Consider the following 20,938-nt stretch of genomic DNA (forward strand, 5'->3'; position numbering starts at 1 on the left):
AACGTTTTTTTTCTCTCGAAATTTTAAATGAGCGCTTGCATCATATTGATTGTGGTCGAAACTTTTCAAAAAATGTACCAGTTTCAATTTCAAACAATGCTCTTAAAACGCAATATTTGATAATCTCAGCATCGGAAATGGTTTTTCTAATCCAACATTTCGGTATTCTCATCGGTGATCTCGTTCCTGTAAATCATAGAGCTTGGGAAGTTTTCTTGACTTTGCGTGAAATTATTAGTATCGTAATGAGTTCAGCGTTTACATCTGCAACAACCGAACTACTCGAAACATTGATATCCGAACACCATTCGCTATATTTGGAAGTTTTTGCCGAGTCACTTAAACCTAAACATCAACTTTTACTTCGTTATCCGCGACTTTTAAAACAATTAGGGCCACTCAAACATTTATCGAGCTTGCGTTTCGAAGCAAAACATAAAACATTCAAAGACAATGCTAAAGTAATAATGTCACGTAAAAATTGTCCTTATACTTTGGCATTGAAACACCAACTCGCTTTATGTCATAGATTTCTTTCTGGAAAAAGATTCTCTAATAGATTAAGTTGGGGGCCTACATTAAACCAAAGAATAAATGATCTTGAAGATTACTGTAACTTTAAACATGTTCTTCCATTAGACATCCAATGCAAACATGTACTTGATACTTGGGTTAAAAACAATGGTATTATTTATCGTAAAGATATTGCTATAGCTACACATTTAGATAATAATAATATTGTGTTTGGTAAAATTCGTTATATAATTATTGATAATATGGACCAGATATTATTTATATATGTAGAATTTCATACTAAAGATAGTGACAGACATTATTGCGCATATGAAGTAATGGAAACATGTGTTTGGAAACTTATTAGATTAAAAGATTTATTCATGTATGATCCTCAAAATGTGATTGCAATGACTAATGGTAATTTATATATTTTATTTGACTAAGTGTAGTTATTATCTATACTACATGTTAATATAAATGTTTTTTATATGTTTCATGTTTCTTTTTTTAGATGTAATTTAGAATTCTCTGTATCTTTTTATTCGTAATTTTTATTCCAGAAACACAGTTAATATTTTTGCAAACTAAACTATCCTATTATCCTACGAAATTTCAAGTTCCATCAACCGGCTATAAGGCTCCATTGAAAGAAATATTTAGTTGTAATAAAACATTGGGAAGGATTAACTAAATGACTTTACAAAGAGAACAAAACTATTATGTTAGCTTAACATACTATTTAGTTTCTCGAATTATACGATTTATATTATTCAACTTCTATATTGCATTTTTTCAACAAATTCATTGGTTTGGCAAACTGAGCCTTTATTAATTTAACAAAAGTTTTACTTGAAACCGCAAGTGCATCAGTACATAAATTACAAATTTTTTTTCGTTCATGTGAATCTATACTTATATCAACAAATTCTGTTGTCTGCCAATGAAATATTCAGATAAATGATGTGTTCCTAGAGATACATCAATCATATCTTTCATTCATGTGATGAAATATTTGTTTATACCAAAGAAGTATTCAGTTGCTTTCACTTTATATTTTGCTATACGCTTCATATATTTCATTCCTCTAAATAAATTGAAAATTTTTTTAGTTAATATTTTGTGGTCTTAAGAAATTTTTTATTTAAATAAAACGAATTTGTGTTGTCTTGATAAAAGTTTTAACTAAAATAACAAAACATTCGAATGTACTAATTATCGACATTGTTCCTTTAACTGAGTTAATAAATATATAAACAGTATATTTAATCCATTCAACAAGACATTCACTTCTGTTTAATTGATATTTTCTTATTTCGACTATATATTTATATAGAGGGATCATAAATTTAGTGTAAATAACATAATTTTCGATGCTTTATAATTCCATAAATATGAATTTCAATTAAATTTGAATCAATATAACTAAATTCTTGTTTCATTACATTGCATATTTTGTTGTTTGGAGCAATCCTTCCGTTAAAAATAAATCGGCTTTGTTAATTCAAATCACGATCTATCCAAGACAACAGAATCTACCTACAATTTAAACAAACGTGTTCGTATATCAAAAAAATATTTTGTTGTAATAACTGTACATCATTGTACCGAACTTCCTGTTTTGATGGTTTGAATAATGCTTTCTTTACAACGGAAGAAGGATCAGTTTGGCCTTTTTCCACTGCTGGTGGAACTGCCCTTATCTGAGGCACTTGTTGAATATGTGCCTCAGACGCGCGCCTAAGAAATCTAGGGAACGGACCCAAATCTTACCCGGTATCCCATCCGGTCCGGGGGCCTTACGTGACTCTATTCTTCGGACGGCCCGGGTAAGTTCGTCCCCGGATACCAATTGCTCCTCGGTCAATTCGTTAGGTTCGTCCAAGTCCGGACCCCACTCTAATGTGGACCCCTTCACCCGACTGGGAAGAGGGTGTCCACTATCCCACCGAGGAGCTGTGGCTCCAGGGACTCCGTAAGGGGACGTCCAGGATCTGTGCCTTTTTAGCACTATTTTATATGGACGCCCCCATGGGTCCGTGTTAAGGGACGAGAGCATCTCGTCCCAACATTTCTCCCTAGAACTCCTTATTACGTGACTCAGCGCGCATCGGGCATTCCTGAGTGCGGCCAGGGCTTCCTCCCTCTCTTCCGCGTTTACTCCGCGCGAAAGTCTGGAGAGGGCCCGGCGAGCTTGAACCGACGAGCGCCGAAGCTCGGCTAACTCGTCGGTCCACCAGTATGTCGCTCGCTCAGGGGGTGGGACTTGGCCCGGGGCATTGCTTCATCCCATACGCTTTGCATGCTCTCCCGCAGCCAATCCACCTCCTGTTGGAGGTCTCACCCCCTTCCTCCTCTCGGAGGCCCCACGATGTCGCCATGAGGACGGTCTCTAATTTCTCAGCGTCAAGCTTCGTGAGGGCCCATCTTTTATCGCCCCCCCTTCGGTAGATGAGCGACGCACCTGCTGGCGCGTGATCCCAAGGACCACTTCAATGTACTGGTGGTCCGAGAGGGTTTCCTCTCTCATATCCTCGACCACGCGTCAGTTACTTACTCTGTGTGCGGCACTCGGGGAGGCCATCGTAATATCCACAATGGACTCACCCCGCGGCCGCACACATGTGCTGGCACGACTCTCATTTAATAGTTTGAGGTCGTGCCTGCTCATCCAATCCTCCAGGGGTAATCCACTAGAATTCTGGCGAGTATGGCCCCATGCCGGGGACCTAGAGTTAAAATCCCCGGCGATTATTATTAGGGCATCAGGGGTGTCACGACGAACGTCGTCTGTGATCACCCCCACTCGCTCTAAGAGTGTGTTATACTCACCGAAATCCCATCTGGGGGGGGCATAACAGGAAACAATGTGATAGGACCCCCACTTAGCAGCGACGTATCCCTTTCCTCTCTCGATGGTCTGGAGAGGAGGGGAGAGATCGACCGCCGCCCTCACGATTGCCGCCGAGCCGCTATTATCCCCAACCCAATTTGGGTTATCTCCGGGAATTCTGTACGGTTCGGCGACAATCGCCAATCCCATACCACGCTCTGCCAGGCTTTGCATCATCAGATGTTGCGCATGACAGGCGTGATTGAGATTGACCTGGAGGAGTCGCACAGCCATGTTTACACACTGCTGCACGGCTCCTCCTGCGCCACCTCCATGGGAGTGCTCTCCACATCTATCGGTGGAGAGCATTCTACGGGCTCTATACCCGCTCTGACTTTTCTCTCTCTGTGGGAGGGGCTCACACTCCATCCTCTCTTGAGGAAGAATGGAGGCGTCCACCGCTTCCTTAGCGGAAGGGGGGAGCTTTGACTCTCCCCCTTCTTTGAGGCAGCGGGTTTACCTGAGGCAAGTTTGCCCGTTTCTTCCTTTCCCTTTTTTGGGGCGTTGCAGGCCCTAGAGCCTGCTCTGTGCGCGGCCGGGCGTCCTAAGTCTGTGCAGACTGGGCAATTGATTGGCCGCGCACAGTCCCTGGCAATGTGCCCCGGTTGTCCGCACCTGTAGCACTGTGTGCTACGGTCCACAGTACTTGGGCATTGGGCCCTTACATGGCCCTTTGAAACACTGGAGGGGTCTGGTCTCCAGTGTTTCGACGTGGGCTACGATCCAACCGACCTTGAGCCTCCTGGCAGCAGCGAGTTGATTCGCTACCGCCAGTAGGCATCTCACCCAGGCCGTTCCTAGGCCTCTGCCGGCCGACCTTATTGACCCGACCTTAACTTGGTCAGGACCACATCCACCGGCAGAGGCTATTGCCTTGGAAATATCCTCCTCATCCACAGCTTCACAGAGGTCTTGGACCCGTAGTTCAGCTGTGGGGGAGGGGCGCGACACTCCCACCTCTTCCTATCCTGCTAGGACCTCTTTGACGCGCTCGTTGAGCGCGTCAGCTTTTTGGCTGTGTTCGGGGCCTCCCACCTCAAACACTTGGGCCCCAGTGACAGCTCTCCTGCCCTCGATGCCCAAGCTAGTCGGATCAATATGATCCATGGCCAGCCTGAGCACCTCCTTGTAGTTGCCCGCCGGGCAGGTGATTATTACCGCTGCCGTACGCGGGACCCTTCTTTTCCTTCCTTTACTCTTTCCCTTCTTTGAAGGGGGAGCAGGAGGTTGAACTTGTAACTGAGGCTGGGGAGGGGCTGACTTCTTCCCAATCTCTTTTGGCTTGGCCGGCTCAGAGACACCCTTCGTGCGTGTCTCGTCGGTCCGGCCCTTGCGGGCTCTCTTCCCAACCATCATTGACCATGTTTCTTCGCCCACCTTAGTGGGCTGTGGAGCGGGTTTGGCGGTGGCTTGGTCTCCCCTCTTTGGAGGAGCTCTTTCTTTCCCCTGGCTGGGCCCAGGTTGACCCTTGGAGGGTTGAGGGGGCCGAGGCTCCCTTTTCCCTTTTTGGATCCCCTGCGGACCGGCTTGAGTGGCAAGAATCTCCTCCTTACCCCCCTTCTTCCCCTTCTCCTTCTTTTTCTTTCCGCCTTCTCGTGTCTCTATCCACGTGGCAGAGGACACCGGGGGACCCGCCTCCTTCTGGAGCTGCACGCTCCCCCTCTGAGAGTTGGAGGCTCTTGCCTCCTCGGTGACCAAGGGGGAAACGTACTGCTCCAGAGCTAGCGGAGCGGAGCTGAGTGGAGCGGGTATCGAGGGCATGGGGGGAGGAATATATTTCTCCCCTCTCAGGGAGCTCAATTGACTCTTTATGGAGTTCAATTGACTTCATAGCGCTCTATACCCTTTTTTTTTTACGAGAGAGGAGAAAATGCATTTACGCACACCGGGGGCCCCGTAGCCCCCGGTATTGTTGGGCTCGGCCTATTTAGCGGCCACTACCAACTAAAAACTCCTCTCTGTGCGTCCGTTCGTGATGGCTAACCTTTCGGGCGGTCCCCGCTTGCGCAATACCCGCCCGAAAGGCCATGCCAGATTGAGCTTTCGCCCCCGTCCTGTCCGGGCTTCTGTCGGTCCTGTGTATATGTGTGTCTGTGTAAGTATCGTGAGAATGGATGAGTGTATGTAAGTCTATACGCGTATGTGTCTGGAAGCGTGTGTGTATGTATTCGTGTGCGCGTGAATGAGATGAATGATTAAATCCTCCCCTCCCAATGTCTCCCCTCCCCCTTAATCCCGTCCCTATCCCCCACACCACTCCGTCCCCAACCCATCACCCTACCAATGACCCCGTGTATATCATGTCCCTGTAGTTGCGTCAGTGTGCATGTGTAGATGAAATGAGATGTATGATTCCCCAACCCAACCCAGAAAACCTTTCCCTCTAATTCCCCCTACCTCCCACTCCCGTTTGTTCCCCTACCCCCATGGTTTTAGCATATATCATGTGTGTGTGTACTGTTGTTCGTGGACCCGAGGTGTCATATATGTGTTTTACGACTCCAGTCTTCCTTTCAAATTTCCTAATTCCTTTGCTAATGTTGAAGAAGAGTGTAGCGCAGGTATATATATCACCGCTACTACTACTACTACTCCTTCAAACCTCCGTTTGGAGACCTGCTGATGTATATATATGTATATATGTATGTGTGTGCGTGTGTGTGTATATGTGTATGTGTGTGTGTTGTGCGTGTAACTAGTATTTATTTTATTTCATTTAATCATCATGGTTTTTTTTGTTTCAGGTTCCAATTCCACTGGGATATCCCGTTGGAGTCGTTATACGTGCTAGTACTATACGCGTTCAAGGTAAGTACTTGATCAGGTATATCAGTCTATGCACTTTCTCCGCTGTCTTCTTCAATTCTATTCCTCCGCTGTTGCTCGCGGAGTCTTTCCTCCTCTTCTTTGATGCGCAGAACTACTTCAGCAAAGTGCAGGAAAGCATTCCATGCTTCTTCGCTCTCGCACATTTTTCCAATTATCGTGACTAGGCGTAGGTCAGGACCTATTTCTCTCCTCAAAATGTCGCGTTCTTCTGACCATCTTTCACAGAACTGCAGGGTATGCTCTGCGGAATCTTCATCTATATTGCAGAAGGAGCAAATTGGGCTCCTCTCTTTGCCAATCCTGAACAAAAACGTATTAAAACATCCGTGCCCAGTTAGTAGTTGGGTTGCACGGTATGTCAATTCGCCATGAATTCTGTCGAGCCATGCGTTCATGTGGGGCCCAATTGCCTCACATGTGCGTTTACCAAATGCTCTTTCACTGGCAATCAGAATTTGCCATTGTCGCAGCATCAGTATCTTCTCATCTTCCTTGATTTCTTTTTCTCTGATCCTGCTCCATTCTTCCGCTTGTTTTAGGTCTTGGGCTCTCAAGAAAACCCTCCTAAGATATGAGGCTTGTAGCGATACAGGCGCGATCCTAGCTAACAAGAGGGCAGCGTCAGCGGAGACTGTACGGTAGCCAGATACCACCCGTAAGGCCAACGTCCTCTGGACCCTTTGGAGTTGTTTCCTTAATTTAGTGGATCCTCCGATCTCTTCGCTCCAGATAGGCGCCCCGTATAAAATTACAGAGCTAACCGTATTCGCACACAGCCTACGTTTCTTTTCGGTAGGTCCCTTAAGATTGGGCATTAATCTTCCTAATTGTTGCGATATTCTCATCGCTTTTTCTTCAATGTAATCGACGTGATATTTGAAAGTCCCAGTCCTGATCTAAAATGACCCCAAGGTACTTCATGGATTGCTTGACTTCGATCATCTCGTGCCCAACCTGTACGTAAGATCTCTCAGGCATCTTGCGTTTTCTGCCTTTAAAAATGACAATCTCTGTTTTGGATTCAGCAACTTGTAAATCCAGCTGCCTAATTCTTTTTAATGTCTAATTTGGATAATGTCTTTCTTGCTAATTTGGAGATTTGCTCTGGCAATTCCTTCACGGATATCAGTTGCCCTGATGAGTATCAACGTATCATCAGCATATCCTATGACAGCGATATCTCTTTCTAACGGCACCCTCAGAGCCCAGTCGTAGGTCAGATTCCATAAGGTAGGACCCAGGACCGAGCCCTGGGGGACTCCAGCCGTAACCGCTCGAACTTGCGTGTTTCCTTCACACGTGGGGAATTCCACACTTCTGCACGATAAGTAGTCATTTATCACCCTTCTAATATACGTGGGAAATTTCCTCTCTTTGAGCATGGCTCTGATGTGCTTTTATTTAATCGAATTGAAAGCATTACTGATGTCTAAACTCGTAGCGATGACCACATCTCCACTGCGAGTAGCATTTTGTATATATTCTTTTACATAGTGTAGTGCATCACACATAGACCTCATTTTACGAAATCCATACTGCATGTTTGTGAGATCATGTTCCGGATTCTTCCAGATCCAATCTTCCATTCTATTGTTGTGCCCGGAAGCGGCACGGGATGTGGGGAGCAGTCGGGAGATATAAAATATCTCAGGCCGCCGAGGATCAGAAGCCGGGGTGTCGGCTGCTTCAATGATTTAAAATACTTTTTGTTTTAATAATACCTTGTATTCTAATCTTCAGAATATACATTAATTTGTACAGGAGCCTTTCTTATTTCTGCGCTGATTTAGTTGAGTCTTTCCGCCTTGTCCTTCGTCTTTGATAGTAATCTTTAAAACAATTTTCTTATAACGCGTTATCGGTTCGCACTTAACACTGATTACACTTGTGTTTCGACTGTCCCGTGCTCCTCCGGTGGTTTGTATTTAAACCCTTGTTTGAGGAGGTTTTTTTTGAGAGGGGGACCGCTTAGTAACATGGCCCGGGGTCATGGTGCGGTCAAATTGAAGTGCAAGCGAAGATGATTTGGTGTCGAAATCCTTCGTTGCACTTCCGCGTTTATTGGCGTATTCGCTGATGGTTCTTGGACTTAATGAGGTGAATGCTCGATATCGTATTTAGCAATAATATTTTATGCTAACGTTTAATATTTTAATTATGTCCGGATTATAGTCTGTGAGACTATAACACCCCTCCCCCGTTAAAAAAGAAAAACGGAGGTTGAACGAGGTTTTTCTATAATTTTTCAATCTTAAATATAATATAATGTCTTTTCCCGTTTTACAATGTTGATTACAATCGTTTCTTACATCTAGCTTCTATATATATATATATATATGTTTATTTTATTTTATTTTATTTTATTTTTTAAAACCGTGTGCTTCTACTTCTTTTTAAGATCGGTCTAGGCATTCTATATGCTTGATATTTGTCGATTTCATTTACTATTCTAACAGTTGTTTGTTTAGGTTTATTTTTCCTATTTTGGATAATTATCCATATTATTAATATTATAATAATTATGGTAGTTATTCCGCTGGATGCCATTGGGTAAATAAATTGTTTTTGTTTGAAGAAATTATTTTTGTTATTCTTTAAATCGTTATTTATTTCTTCTAAGTTATTGTTTAAATTTTTTAACTCTAATGGATCATGTATTATGTTTTTAAGTTGGTCGTCATTATCTCTTTTATTTGAAACTGTTATATTAAATTCTGGTAAGAATGTTTTTATAATTGTACTGTATGTGCTTGTTTCTGTTTGTAGCGTCATGTCTGTAGTTGTCATCTTACAATTGTCGTGTAGAGTAATTCGACCTGATTTTTTAATTATCCTCTTGTATTCAGGATACGTATTACATGTTATCGTGATTTGTTGCTCGGAGGCGGTTGAATATAGCCAGGAGTGTGGCTGTCGTAATGTGATCCATATTGTGCGGGTCGCTATCATATGGCCTATGTTACAATTTTCGTGGTACTTTTGTCTTTGTGTATATATTTTGATTTCGCACGGTGTATTTTCGCTTACATGATAGATCGGCTGATTTTTTTCACATAGGTATATGTTATTATTGTTAATACATTCGTCTAAATCTTGTTTTGTTAAAATTAAGTATGTACGTGTTTCTTTATTTGTAGCTATTAGTTTATTAGTTATTTCTGTATACATGAATTTATTTTCATAATTAAGTGTTGGTAACGGAATTACATTTAAAACGTCAAACATTGGTTGCGTAATTATTGGGAACTTTAAGATCGTGTATATATTTGTTTTATCGCTGTACGCGCTTACTTTTATATAACTCTCGATCGATAGCCATTCGTCAATTTTTATATCGAATGGAAAGTAGCTACCTCGTGGTAATTGTAATACCGCTTCTTTTAAATGAAATATAATTTCGTTTATCGGCGTTAACAGGGGATGCATTATGCCTTTCTGAACATGTGTCAGATATTCTAAAATGTCTTTCGCATCTCTCACTAAATCTATTATCATTGCTATAATAACAGTAAAGTGTTCGTCGATCTCTTCGCGTGTAGTGTATTCCCGAATATAATGATTTATTAATTTACCGTTGTAATCTAATATGTTTTCTAGTTTGTTTAAGTGAATTATGGTAGTATTTAAAACTTTGATTTGGTTTTTTGCGGCGTGTTGTAATACTTGTTGGTTGTTCTGTAATAATTGTATCTGTTCGTTTATTAAATGTCTGTCGTTTGCGTCCATGATTCCAAATAAGGATTTTGTTATTGAACCTATTCCGTCAATGAGGCCTCTTCGTTTGTTTGTTGGCGTCTTATATAAGATGTTTATTAATGTTATTATTTTGGCTAACGTATTAGAATCATTATTGATAATGTGTTTTAAATTATCACATGTTCGTTTTATATTAGTTTCGGTTCTTATGTTATCGCACATTTCGTTTGTTTGTTTTATATATTTATTTATTTGCCAAATCCTATCATTTAGCTCTGTTATATCTAATTTGATGACGAGTTTCCATGTCTTCTGGATTTGATGTAGGTGTCCAATCTTCTCGTAATAAATTCCTGGAGTGCGATCAAATTCTGTCACTTCAAACGGAAGACGGGTTTCGTCTTGCTTAGCGAGAACGGGGTTGATCCCTATTGTTAGTGTTCTGTAATAATATATATTAAGTATTATATTATGCACTCTGCGAGTAGTCATATTCTTTTGTTTCTAAGAATGATTTTAGTTTTCCTTGACTAGCTCTGCTATATTTTATACTCTTTTGCGAGCTTCAGTCTCTCGCTGTCTCCCTGACGAGAAGTTTCTTTGATTGATTTCTCTCTCTTTTTTTGTATAATGTCTTGCGTTAACGCATTTGTACATCATAAGTGTGTTGTGGTGTCTCCTCGACCGCGTGATCGGTCACCTATTTATATTCGTGGGGATGATTTGCCTTCGGACCCACTTTTTAGGGCGTTTTCGCGCGTTTACGGCTCGAATGAGCCGTATGGCTTAACTGTACACGTAAATTTGATTACGGGGGAACGCGTAGTGCAGCGGGTGATGCCTACGTCCCCTAAGGAGCTGCCCGGGCTGTGGGCATATTTGAAGTTAGCCCGTCGTCTTGACGCCATCCGGTTTGATGAAATCGAGTCCAAGCGGCGGGGTGACAAGATCCGTGCGTTTTTCAAACTTGGACCAGGTCCGGAGCGCCCCTTGCAGCCTCCCCTTCGGTGAGTCTATTTTAATTTTCTATAAATAGCTTTAATTTGTTTATATGTATGCGTACTGCTTTTCTTCTTCTTTGTATTGTATAGTTTACGTCTGAATTTTTTTCTATAATCGTGTATGGTCCTGTCCATAATGATTCGAGCTTTTTCGATCGTCCTCGTCGTAACGTTTCGTCGTACATTAGTACTTTATCTCCTATTTTAAAATGAGTTTCTTTTGTGTTTTTGTCATAGTTCTTTTTAGCTTTTTCTTTTTCTTCTTTGACATGTTCTTTCGCGAGTTGATTAGTTGCTCTCAATCTTTCTTTTAACTCTTGCGCATAATCGTCGTAATTATACGTCGGTTTAGGCGGTTTTGTCAATGCTGTCGGAATTTCGGCTTGATGTCCGTACACCAATTCGAAGGGTGTATATCCTGTAGCAGTATGCGGTGTTGTATTATAAGTAAACATCGCGAACGGTATCCATTCGTCCCAGTCCGTTTGATCTTCGTTTATATAGTGTCGTAGATACTCGGCTAATGTGCGATGCGATCGTTCTAACGCGCCGTTGCTTTCCGGGTGATACGCGGTTGTTTGAATTTTGTTTATTTTTAATAATTTGCAAGTATTTTTAAATATCTCGCTCATAAAATTAGTTCCTTGATCCGTTAGAATTTTTTCCGGTATTCCGTATTCAAGTATTATTTTTGTAACAAATTCTTTACTAATTGTATTCGCTTCTTGATTCGGAATCGGTATTGCCTTGCTAAATTTTGTTAAATTATCTTGAAAGGTTAATAAATATTTATTTCCGTTAGTCGTAATTGTTAGCGGTCCGACTATATCTAATGCGCATTTTTCAAACGGTTTATTGGGCGTATCCGTAATTATTAACGGCACTTCATTTTTCCGTGATAATTTGTTTTTCTGGCAAGATTCACATTTTGCTATATATTGTTCGACATCTTTTGTTAGACCTTTCCAATTATGTTGAAGTCGAATTCTTTTTATTGTTCGTTCGATTCCTTGATGCCCCCCTATAGGTGCATCATGATATTCGGCTAAAATTTGTTTTTTCTCTGTTTCCGAATATATCTTTATGTTATCTGTGTTGATTTCTTCTTTTCCTTCTTCTATTTCTATTAATAAAATGGCTTGGTCATCCTCTTCTGTGGATGGTTCCGGTATCGCGTTGCGGCTTAAGGCGTCGGCATTCGCGTTTGCTCGTCCGGCTTTATGTATAATTTCATAATCATACTCTTCGAGTTTTAATCTCCATCGGATTAATCTCGATCCGGGGTCATTTACATTAAATAACCATATTAACGGTTTATGGTCAGTTATTATTTTGAATTTTGTTCCGTAAACATACGGTCTGAAATGTTTTACTGCCCAAACGATAGCTAATAATTCCTTTTCGGTTGTATTATAGTTTTGCTCTGCTTTTGTCAGTACTCTGCTGACGTAAGCAATCGGTCGGTCGTTGCCTACCTTTCCCTGTGATAACACTGCTCCGATTGCATAGTCGGAGGCATCAGTGGTCACAATAAATTCTTCTGTGAAGTCGGGATATTTTAGCACTGGTGCAGTCATTAATTTTTCTTTTAGTCCTTCGAATGCCGCTTGCTGCTCCGTTGTCCATTCGAATTTTTCTGTTTTCTTGGTTAACTTTGTGAGCGGCTTAGCGATTCGCGAGAAATTTTCTATAAATTTCCTATAGTATCCCGCTAGCCCTATAAAAGATTGAACATCCTTGACCTTTTTTGGGATCGGAAATTCTTTTATTGCGGTTAATTTTGACGGATCGGGTGATATTCCATTTTCTGAAATTATATGTCCCAGATAAATTACTTCTTTGCGCAAAAATTCGCATTTATCGGGTTTTAACTTTAGATTAGATTTTCGTAATTTTTGTAACACTTCTTTAAGTCGTTCATTATGTTCTTGTAAACTTGATCCGTATATCACAATATCGTCGAGATATACCAGGCATCTGAGTCCTTGTATTCCTGTTAAGACGGAGTTCATTAATCTTTGAAATGTTGCTGGCGCATTCCTTAGTCCGAACGGCATTCGATTAAACTCGTAATGACCGTAGGGAGTTGAAAAAGCTGTTTTATTTTTATCCCGTTCAGCCATTGGGATCTGATGATATCCTGACGCTAAATCTAGTGTGGTGAAATATTTCGCATTTCCCAACTGATCTAAGATATCGGTTATATTAGGCAATGGAAAAGAATCACCTATTGTTAATTCGTTGAGCTTCCGAAAATCTATTACTACTCGGAGCTTTGGTTTTCCTGATGCGTCTGTTTTTTTCGGTACCACTAGCAATGGTGCATTCCATTGACTTGTGCTAGTCCGTATGATTTCATCCTTCAGCATTTCATTTATTTGTCGGTTGACTTCCGTTTTATGTTTCTCTGGCAAGCGATATGGTCTCACGTTCACCGGCGCGGTGTTGGCACGTGTGTTTATTTCATGCTCTACCGTCGCAGTGCATGTCAGTGGCTCTCCCTCTAAGTGGAATATGTCACTGTAATCTTCGCAGAGTTTTAAGAGTGTCTGCTTCTCTTCTGCGTTTAAATGTTGCGTTCGCAGTAATTGTCAGATTTGTTGTTTACGAGGAATGGTATGTTTGATTTCCCTTCCTATTTCTATTATGTTTATTTCTTTCCTATTTTTCTCCATGTCTTCTAGGGTGACTATTGGAGTGGGTATTTCAATCACCTTATCTGTTGTGTTTATTATGCTCACAGGGCATGAGAGGTGTTTTGTCTCTACCAGGCAGCTTCCAATGAAAACTCCTGGTGCTGTTTCTTCGGCTCGGACTATTCCTACCTGATTGTGGTTGGTTGCGGCTCGTATAATTGTTTCGCTACGTGGCTTCAAAGTAATTTTATTACACGGATGTAATTTTAATATGCTATCCTTTATCGTTATTTGATTTTTCTCGTAGTCGCATTTTGCCGTTTGCTTTCTAAGGAAATCTAATCCTAAGATTCCTTCGTGCTCTACCGCTACATCGTCTTTTACTATGTAAAAAGCGTGTTTAATTTTATGGTTATTAATTTTAATCGTAGCGTACATTTTCCCGAGTGTATATACTTTATGTCCGCTTATTCCGGTAAGTGCAATTTTCTCCTCGTAGATCGGTGTGCTATCTATTAGATTTTTTAATTTGATTAAAGAAATAGTCGATCCAGAATCATATAACATATTGAGTTTTCCGTTTTTTACTTCGCGAATTGGTAGTGTTATTTGCAGCAGTTCGTCTTTGGTTGGAGCAGGCAGATCTTTAATATGCGTTACCCGATATTCTAGGGCAGGTCGCGGTTGCTTCTTTCTCGTTTCCTCCTGCTCTTCTTCGCTATTGCTGGCGGAGTCAGTGCTCTTTTTCCGTTGCCTATACGGAGCCTTTTGCTCACGCTGGTTCTCTTGGCGCTTAGTTTTATTAAACGGGTTAGAATTGTTATTATTATTATTGTTATTTATTTTGGAACGTCCATTTAAATTCCAACACTCTTCACGGGTGTGTCCGGTCTTTTTGCAATATTTACTTAAAGTATTTACTCGCGGATTTCCTCCCGGTTTTGGTAACGTAAATTTGCTACTTCTGCAATCACGTCCGTAATGCCCAGATTTTCCGCATTTATAACATTGGGTAACTGTATCGCGATTAGGTCGCGTGTGTTTTATGTCGTGTTTGTTTTTGTTAGAGAAGCCGTATGCTCGGGTTACTGTTGGCCCGATCAGCTTTTCTTCCGCGCTCGCGCCGTTTATCGCTTCTTGGAGAGTGGTGTATCTTTGTGAACGCACGAGAATTTTTAAGTCATCTCGCAATCCGATTTGATAATTTATTAATGCTTGTTTTTTAATTGTTTCCTGAATCGCCTTTTTGAATGAAGGAGGGCGTTCTTCTCCTTCTACCATGGATTCATATAGTTTCATGGCTGATATATCGACGCGTTGCCCGAAAGCGTAAGCGGTTTCACTCGATTTCTGCTTTAAAGAATTGAATTCTATTTGTAAGTGGGTCGTGCTCTGCTTTGTCTGGTAACAAGTTTCAAGTTGCTGCTTCAGTTCTTCGAACGTTTGTATGTCTCGCGTCTCGAATTCTTGCATAGCCTTGCCTTTTAATTTGGTATATAGAATTGCTTGCATTAGTGATTCTTCGTCCGCGGGATTTATGTTTTGTACCGCGTATGTACAGGCATTTAAGAATTCTTGTAATTTATGTCGCGATGTTCCATCGAATTCTGGAATCATTGTTCGCGCTTCTTTCAGCGGTAAATAGTGCGGAGCGGTGCTACGCCTATGTCTTATATCTCGTTCGGTGCGACCGTACGTTATGTCGAGGGGGACGTCATCTGGATTTGCTCGTGTTTCATTAAAATTTCCTCGATTAGTACGCAAGTTGTGCATTTGTTTGTGTAAATTTCTCATCTCTTCTTGCATTTCGCGGAGACTATGTACGAGTTCGGTTAACAAGATATTACTCGTGTTTTCGGCCGGGTGATCTGTGCCTTCGTAATTCGCGGCAGCCTCTTGTCCGGCTTGTGCACGTAAGCGTTCGATTTCCCTATCGACGGCTTCGGGTTGGATATTATCCATATTTCTTCCCGGATTTGGTTCGAAAATACTAAGATCGACGGATAATGGCGAATAAGTTCTTCTAAAAGTGACTCGGTTAACGCTTCGTTCGTTTTGTTCGAAATTATCGTTATGGTCTAGTTCGCGTGCTTCGGACGATTCGGAACTCGAATAGCAGTCTTCTAAATTTTTTCGTACGCTATTTCGGATGTCGCGAGCAGCTTCTTCCGCTACTTGTATCGGTGTTACAAGTCTTAATCTATTTGCCAATCGTGCTGGCTCGCTCAAAAATCGCGGGCTTTGGAATCTAACTCGCTTTAATTGTTCCGACATTTAATTATAAATTTGCGACTTACATTAGTAGTACGATGACTCGCATGGTCGCGTATCGGGTTGCTCGATTGCTGACGCTGCGTGTTGATATGTTGGGTCGTTGTCCCACGGTGACGCGTTGTCCGTCGGCGATGCGTTGCCTCTGCGAAGGTTGTGGATCGGTGCTGGTCCTTGAGCGCTGGTGTTTCCTTTCGGCTTTCAGCTGCTTGACCGTGATTCCTTATCTGCTTTCTGTCGTCCGTAGGTGTTCGGTGGCTTGTTTTAGTCCATCCGCTTTAGTGTATTTGCTTTCTTAGGCTTCCTTTTGATGTATATATATATATATATATATATATATATATTTTTTTTTTTTTTAATTCGTATTTTTCTTTTCTGTTCCAGCCGTTAGTGGTCTGAATTTGGCGGTTCTTCCGACGTGCATCCCACCGCTGCCACCAATATGTTGTGCCCGGAAGCGGCACGGGATGTGGGGAGCAGTCGGGAGATATAAAATATCTCAGGCCGCCGAGGATCAGAAGCCGGGGTGTCGGCTGCTTCAATGATTTAAAATACTTTTTGTTTTAATAATACCTTGTATTCTAATCTTCAGAATATACATTAATTTGTACAGGAGCCTTTCTTATTTCTGCGCTGATTTAGTTGAGTCTTTCCGCCTTGTCCTTCGTCTTTGATAGTAATCTTTAAAACAATTTTCTTATAACGCGTTATCGGTTCGCACTTAACACTGATTACACTTGTGTTTCGACTGTCCCGTGCTCCTCCGGTGGTTTGTATTTAAACCCTTGTTTGAGGAGGTTTTTTTTGAGAGGGGGACCGCTTAGTAACATGGCCCGGGGTCATGGTGCGGTCAAATTGAAGTGCAAGCGAAGATGATTTGGTGTCGAAATCCTTCGTTGCACTTCCGCGTTTATTGGCGTATTCGCTGATGGTTCTTGGACTTAATGAGGTGAATGCTCGATATCGTATTTAGCAATAATATTTTATGCTAACGTTTAATATTTTAATTATGTCCGGATTATAGTCTGTGAGACTATAACACTATGTACTAGTATCCGTTCGAGTAGCTTTCCCATTTCGCTCAAGAGGCAAATTGACCTCACCTTGGGATTGCGGATGTCAAGGGTGCCTTTTGGTATCAGTACAAATATCGTTCTTTTCCAGATTTTGGGAAAGCGTCCCTCTCGCAAACAAACATTGAGACATTCAGTGATTCGCGTAACCATGGCGTCTGGTGATTTTTTCAGGTATAACGCCTTTATTCCACCATCTCCAGGGGCTGTATTAGCCACAGTTCGCCTGCGCATGAGATTATGCACTTCCATGGATGTTATCTCATCTTCTTCGTTCCATGTGTCCAGCGATGGGGGAAATTCTTCTGCTTGCTTTCCACAAGCTACCATGCGGGAATAATTGGACCATTGCTACATTGCTACATTGCTACATGCCCCAATTGCTACATTGTAGCATGAGCGTGTTCACAGGCATCATCTCTGTAATGCTCGGAGATGTTCTCCGAAGCTTTTTTAATACCACTCGGTAAGGCAGCCCCCACGGGTCCGCATCGATGGACTGTATTAGCTCCTTCCATGTGCATGCCTTGGACTTATTTATTTCTCTGCGTAGAGAAGCTCTCGCTTCCCTATACAGCTCCTCAGCCAGCTCTAGATGTTCTTCTGCTATGTTTCGCCGCGTTTTACATCTCTGCCATTTTTTCCTGGCACTCCTGCATGCTTTCCGGAGGTTGGCTATGGTGCAATTCCACCAATAGACCTGATTCTTTCTTATTTTCTTTACCCGCGGCATAGAAGTGTCGCATGCATCGGTATACGCATCTAACAGCCACCGGGCTGCCTCCTCAGCCGTATTGACCGTCAACGTATCTGTGCATTTCCATTCCAATGTTTCTGAGTATATTTCAGGATCCATCTTCTTGAAGCTCCATTTAATATATTTCCTCCTTTTAGTATTCATGTATATATTCATGTAGTTATCCTCATTACAGGCATTGTTTGGAGTATCATTCCCGCCAGTATCTACTCTGTACGAGTTTACATTTATATTATCTCTGTACATATTTACACTATTATCCATATTGTACATATTTACATCATTAGCATTACGCATATTTACATCATTCGTATTTACACTGTACATATTCACACTATCACATGCATCATCAAACCTTAGTTTAAACATGATATACATATGATCCGAATGCGTATATTCTTCGAGTACCTTCCACTCATAAATTTGGCTATGCATATCAGCCGTCGACCACGTGAGATCTATGATGGAATCGCCATGATGTCGGACGCACGTAGGGGAGGTGCCCTCGTTCAGGAGTCTGAGATCCTTACTGGCAGCCCATCGCGAGACCTTTTCCCCGCGACTGTTCGTGATACGGGCTCCCCACATCCTATTCTTCGCATTAAAATCACCCGCAATGATAGTATAGCGGGATTCCAACTCGTCAACTACTGAGTCCAATTCGTTTAAGAAGCGAGAATATTCGTTGTCGTCGACGTTGGGTGAGATGTAGCACGCCACTACAGCGAATCTCCTCCACTTAACTGCGACGCTATACAGTCCTTGTCGGATTAGAATCCCGGCACTCTCAAAGCAGTGACAATTCCAATGAACCGCCACCGTATCACGCGAGTTTCTAAACCAGGTGTTATCACCAGGTGTTATATTGTGGGGTTCCGACACAATACTAATACCAATTTGTTGTTCGAGCTCGAATTGAGCCAGTAGGTCCATTGCGGCCCTGCAGTGGTTCATATTGCATTGCAGGAATTTAATCATCGGTCTCCATATGCTTTTCCTCGTTCCTTCGATCTGAGGTGTCTACTTTGTGTAAGACTTCTGTAATCTTGACTCCTTCGCATTGAGGGGATCCTGCGCGATGGCCGCTATCCTTGCCCAACTTTGCGCAGAGGATACAATGGGTCTGGTTTTGACAAGATCTAGCCGCATGCCCTTTTCTACTACATCTAAAGCAGCAGCTGCTGTAATCCGCATCCGACTTGCAGGTTCTTATGGTGTGACCAACTCGCCAACACCTATAACATTGCACAGGTCTGGTTTTGAGTAACTCCGTCTTGACCATCGTCCATCCGATACGTATCTTGCTCTTCTTAGCAATAACGATTGCAGACTTCAATGGACATCGGATCCATACCGCGTTAAGTCCACTCCTAGTCGGGCAGATTATCCCAACCATTACTTCTCGTATGTCGCCCTCGTCAGCAATTGCGTACTCTATTTCCTCCTTGGTAATCGACTCTTCTAAGCCGACAAGCCGTAGTTCGCCCTTAATTGAAGGACGAGTTACTATAGCGTCGTCCAGCACCTCCTGCAACTTCATAACCAGCTTGTCTGCCTTTTCAATGTTTTCAGGGCCCGATATTTCTATTATCGTAGCACCGTTAACTCCTTTCCTAATTTTAGGAGTGCCGATCTGAAGATCACTCAAGGATATACTAGTACGAGCTCTTCGCAGAGCATCTGCATAGGAAAAGTCATCATTTTTCCCTCTTATACAGACTGCGGCCGTCTTGGGGACCCTTCTTCTAGGGACACCATCACGTGTTCCACTTGTCCTTCCTACCTTTTCCTGTCCTTGTCCTCCGGAGGGAGGAAGTGGAGGGCCTGAGGCCGGTTGGCTCAGGGCCTCCCTCTTCCTCTTCCTTTTTTCCCTCCTCTTCTCCTTCCTAGAGACATTGGTCCACTCTTCGTCCTTATCCTTGGTCCCTACCTGATCCTTCATCGAGTCCTTGCCTTCTTCCTGTTGTCCCCAACTTGCACGTGGCGGCATAAGTTGGACATTTTCTTTGACTCTAATCTTTGGCTTCCTTTGCGGAAGGGGAAATGGCATCATTTCCTCTCTCATTTCTTCTTCTCTTTGGTCCTCATCCGCCCTATGGATCATAGATCCGACTTTGGCTAGAGCTTCAATCTGCTTGTTTATGGTCTCTAACCTATCTCCTTTCGTTTGTAACGATGCATCCCGATGCATCGTTACGAATTCCCGGCAGAACACCAGCCGGAAGCTGCCGCCCGGCAGAACACCCGCCGGGCAGAGGCAGGGGCGCGGTGCGCCCACCTTTTAATCGTCTAATTACGACCCAGAGCCGTTAAGGGCTCAAAACGGCCGAACACCGCCGATCATAGCCGACGTGGCCCGAACCGCCGCCCGACGAAAACCCACGTTCGGCGCGCAACCCGAACCCCTCCGAACGGGCCCGACCGCACCTTTTCCGAAAAACCGTTCGGAAGGGGTTACACCGCCGCGCGCGCCGACGCAAGCAATTAGCCGGGGTATAAAAAGGCCACGTTTCGGCACGTTATTACCATTTTTCCGAATCCGCTCTTAGCAGTAAGCTACAGAGAACGATCCGAAAATCCTACCGAGCACGAATTACCGAGGGCGAAAGGTGGAGCGATAGTCTTAGCTGAGTGATCTCGATTCCGACGTACGAGTGCATCCGCCTAATCCGCAGCTGGACCATCACGGAAGGTGGAGCTCTGAGCTGCCCCGAGTCGAGTGTTCTCGATCCAACTGCACCGCGCATTTCATCCTTCGCGACGCGATCCTATTTCGCGCATAAATTAACACCGAGCGCATCGCGCAGTAAATTATCACGGCCTACGCCGCCGTCGTCAAAGCGCAACGCGCATACAATTAACGCGGCCTCCGCCGCCGCGTACATCAACCGCACCGAGCGCATAAGCGCATCCGAATATCGCGGCCTCCGCCGCCGCGTATATCAACCGCACCGAGCGCATAAGCGCATCCGAATATCGCGGCCTCCGCCGCCGCGTATATACACCGTACCGAGCGCATAAGCGCATCCGAATATCGCGGCCTCCGCCGCCGCGTATATACTCGCACCGAGCGCATAAGTGCATCAAATTATCGCGGCCCCCGCCGTCGCGTATTTTGTGAAGAAGCGTATTTCCGTATCACGGCATCCGCCGCTGTTATTAAAGCGCATTATAATAGACCAAACGCGGATTTTAAATCGTGGCATCAAGAAATAAATAATTCCGCGAAAGCGACCGTCGATTCCGAGAACCCGAGGATTCTAAGAACA

General features: G+C 43.1%; 1 protein-coding gene across 1 annotated transcript; it reads right to left on the bottom strand.

Annotated features, from left to right (window-relative positions):
• Nucleotides 1–17,279: 17,279 nt before the first annotated feature.
• LOC145974171 (uncharacterized) lies at nucleotides 17,280–18,623 on the bottom strand. Its single transcript, XM_083103996.1, has one exon. The coding sequence runs from the start codon at nucleotides 18,621–18,623 to the stop codon at nucleotides 17,280–17,282; it is 1,344 nt and encodes a 447-aa protein (XP_082960122.1).
• Nucleotides 18,624–20,938: the final 2,315 nt, after the last annotated feature.

This window comes from Camponotus vicinus, unplaced genomic scaffold (genome assembly GCF_025532165.1).
Source record: "Camponotus vicinus isolate PSW18456_S1 unplaced genomic scaffold, iyCamVici1.0 SCAF_7, whole genome shotgun sequence".
In the NCBI taxonomy this organism is placed as follows: Eukaryota; Metazoa; Arthropoda; class Insecta; order Hymenoptera; family Formicidae; genus Camponotus; species Camponotus vicinus.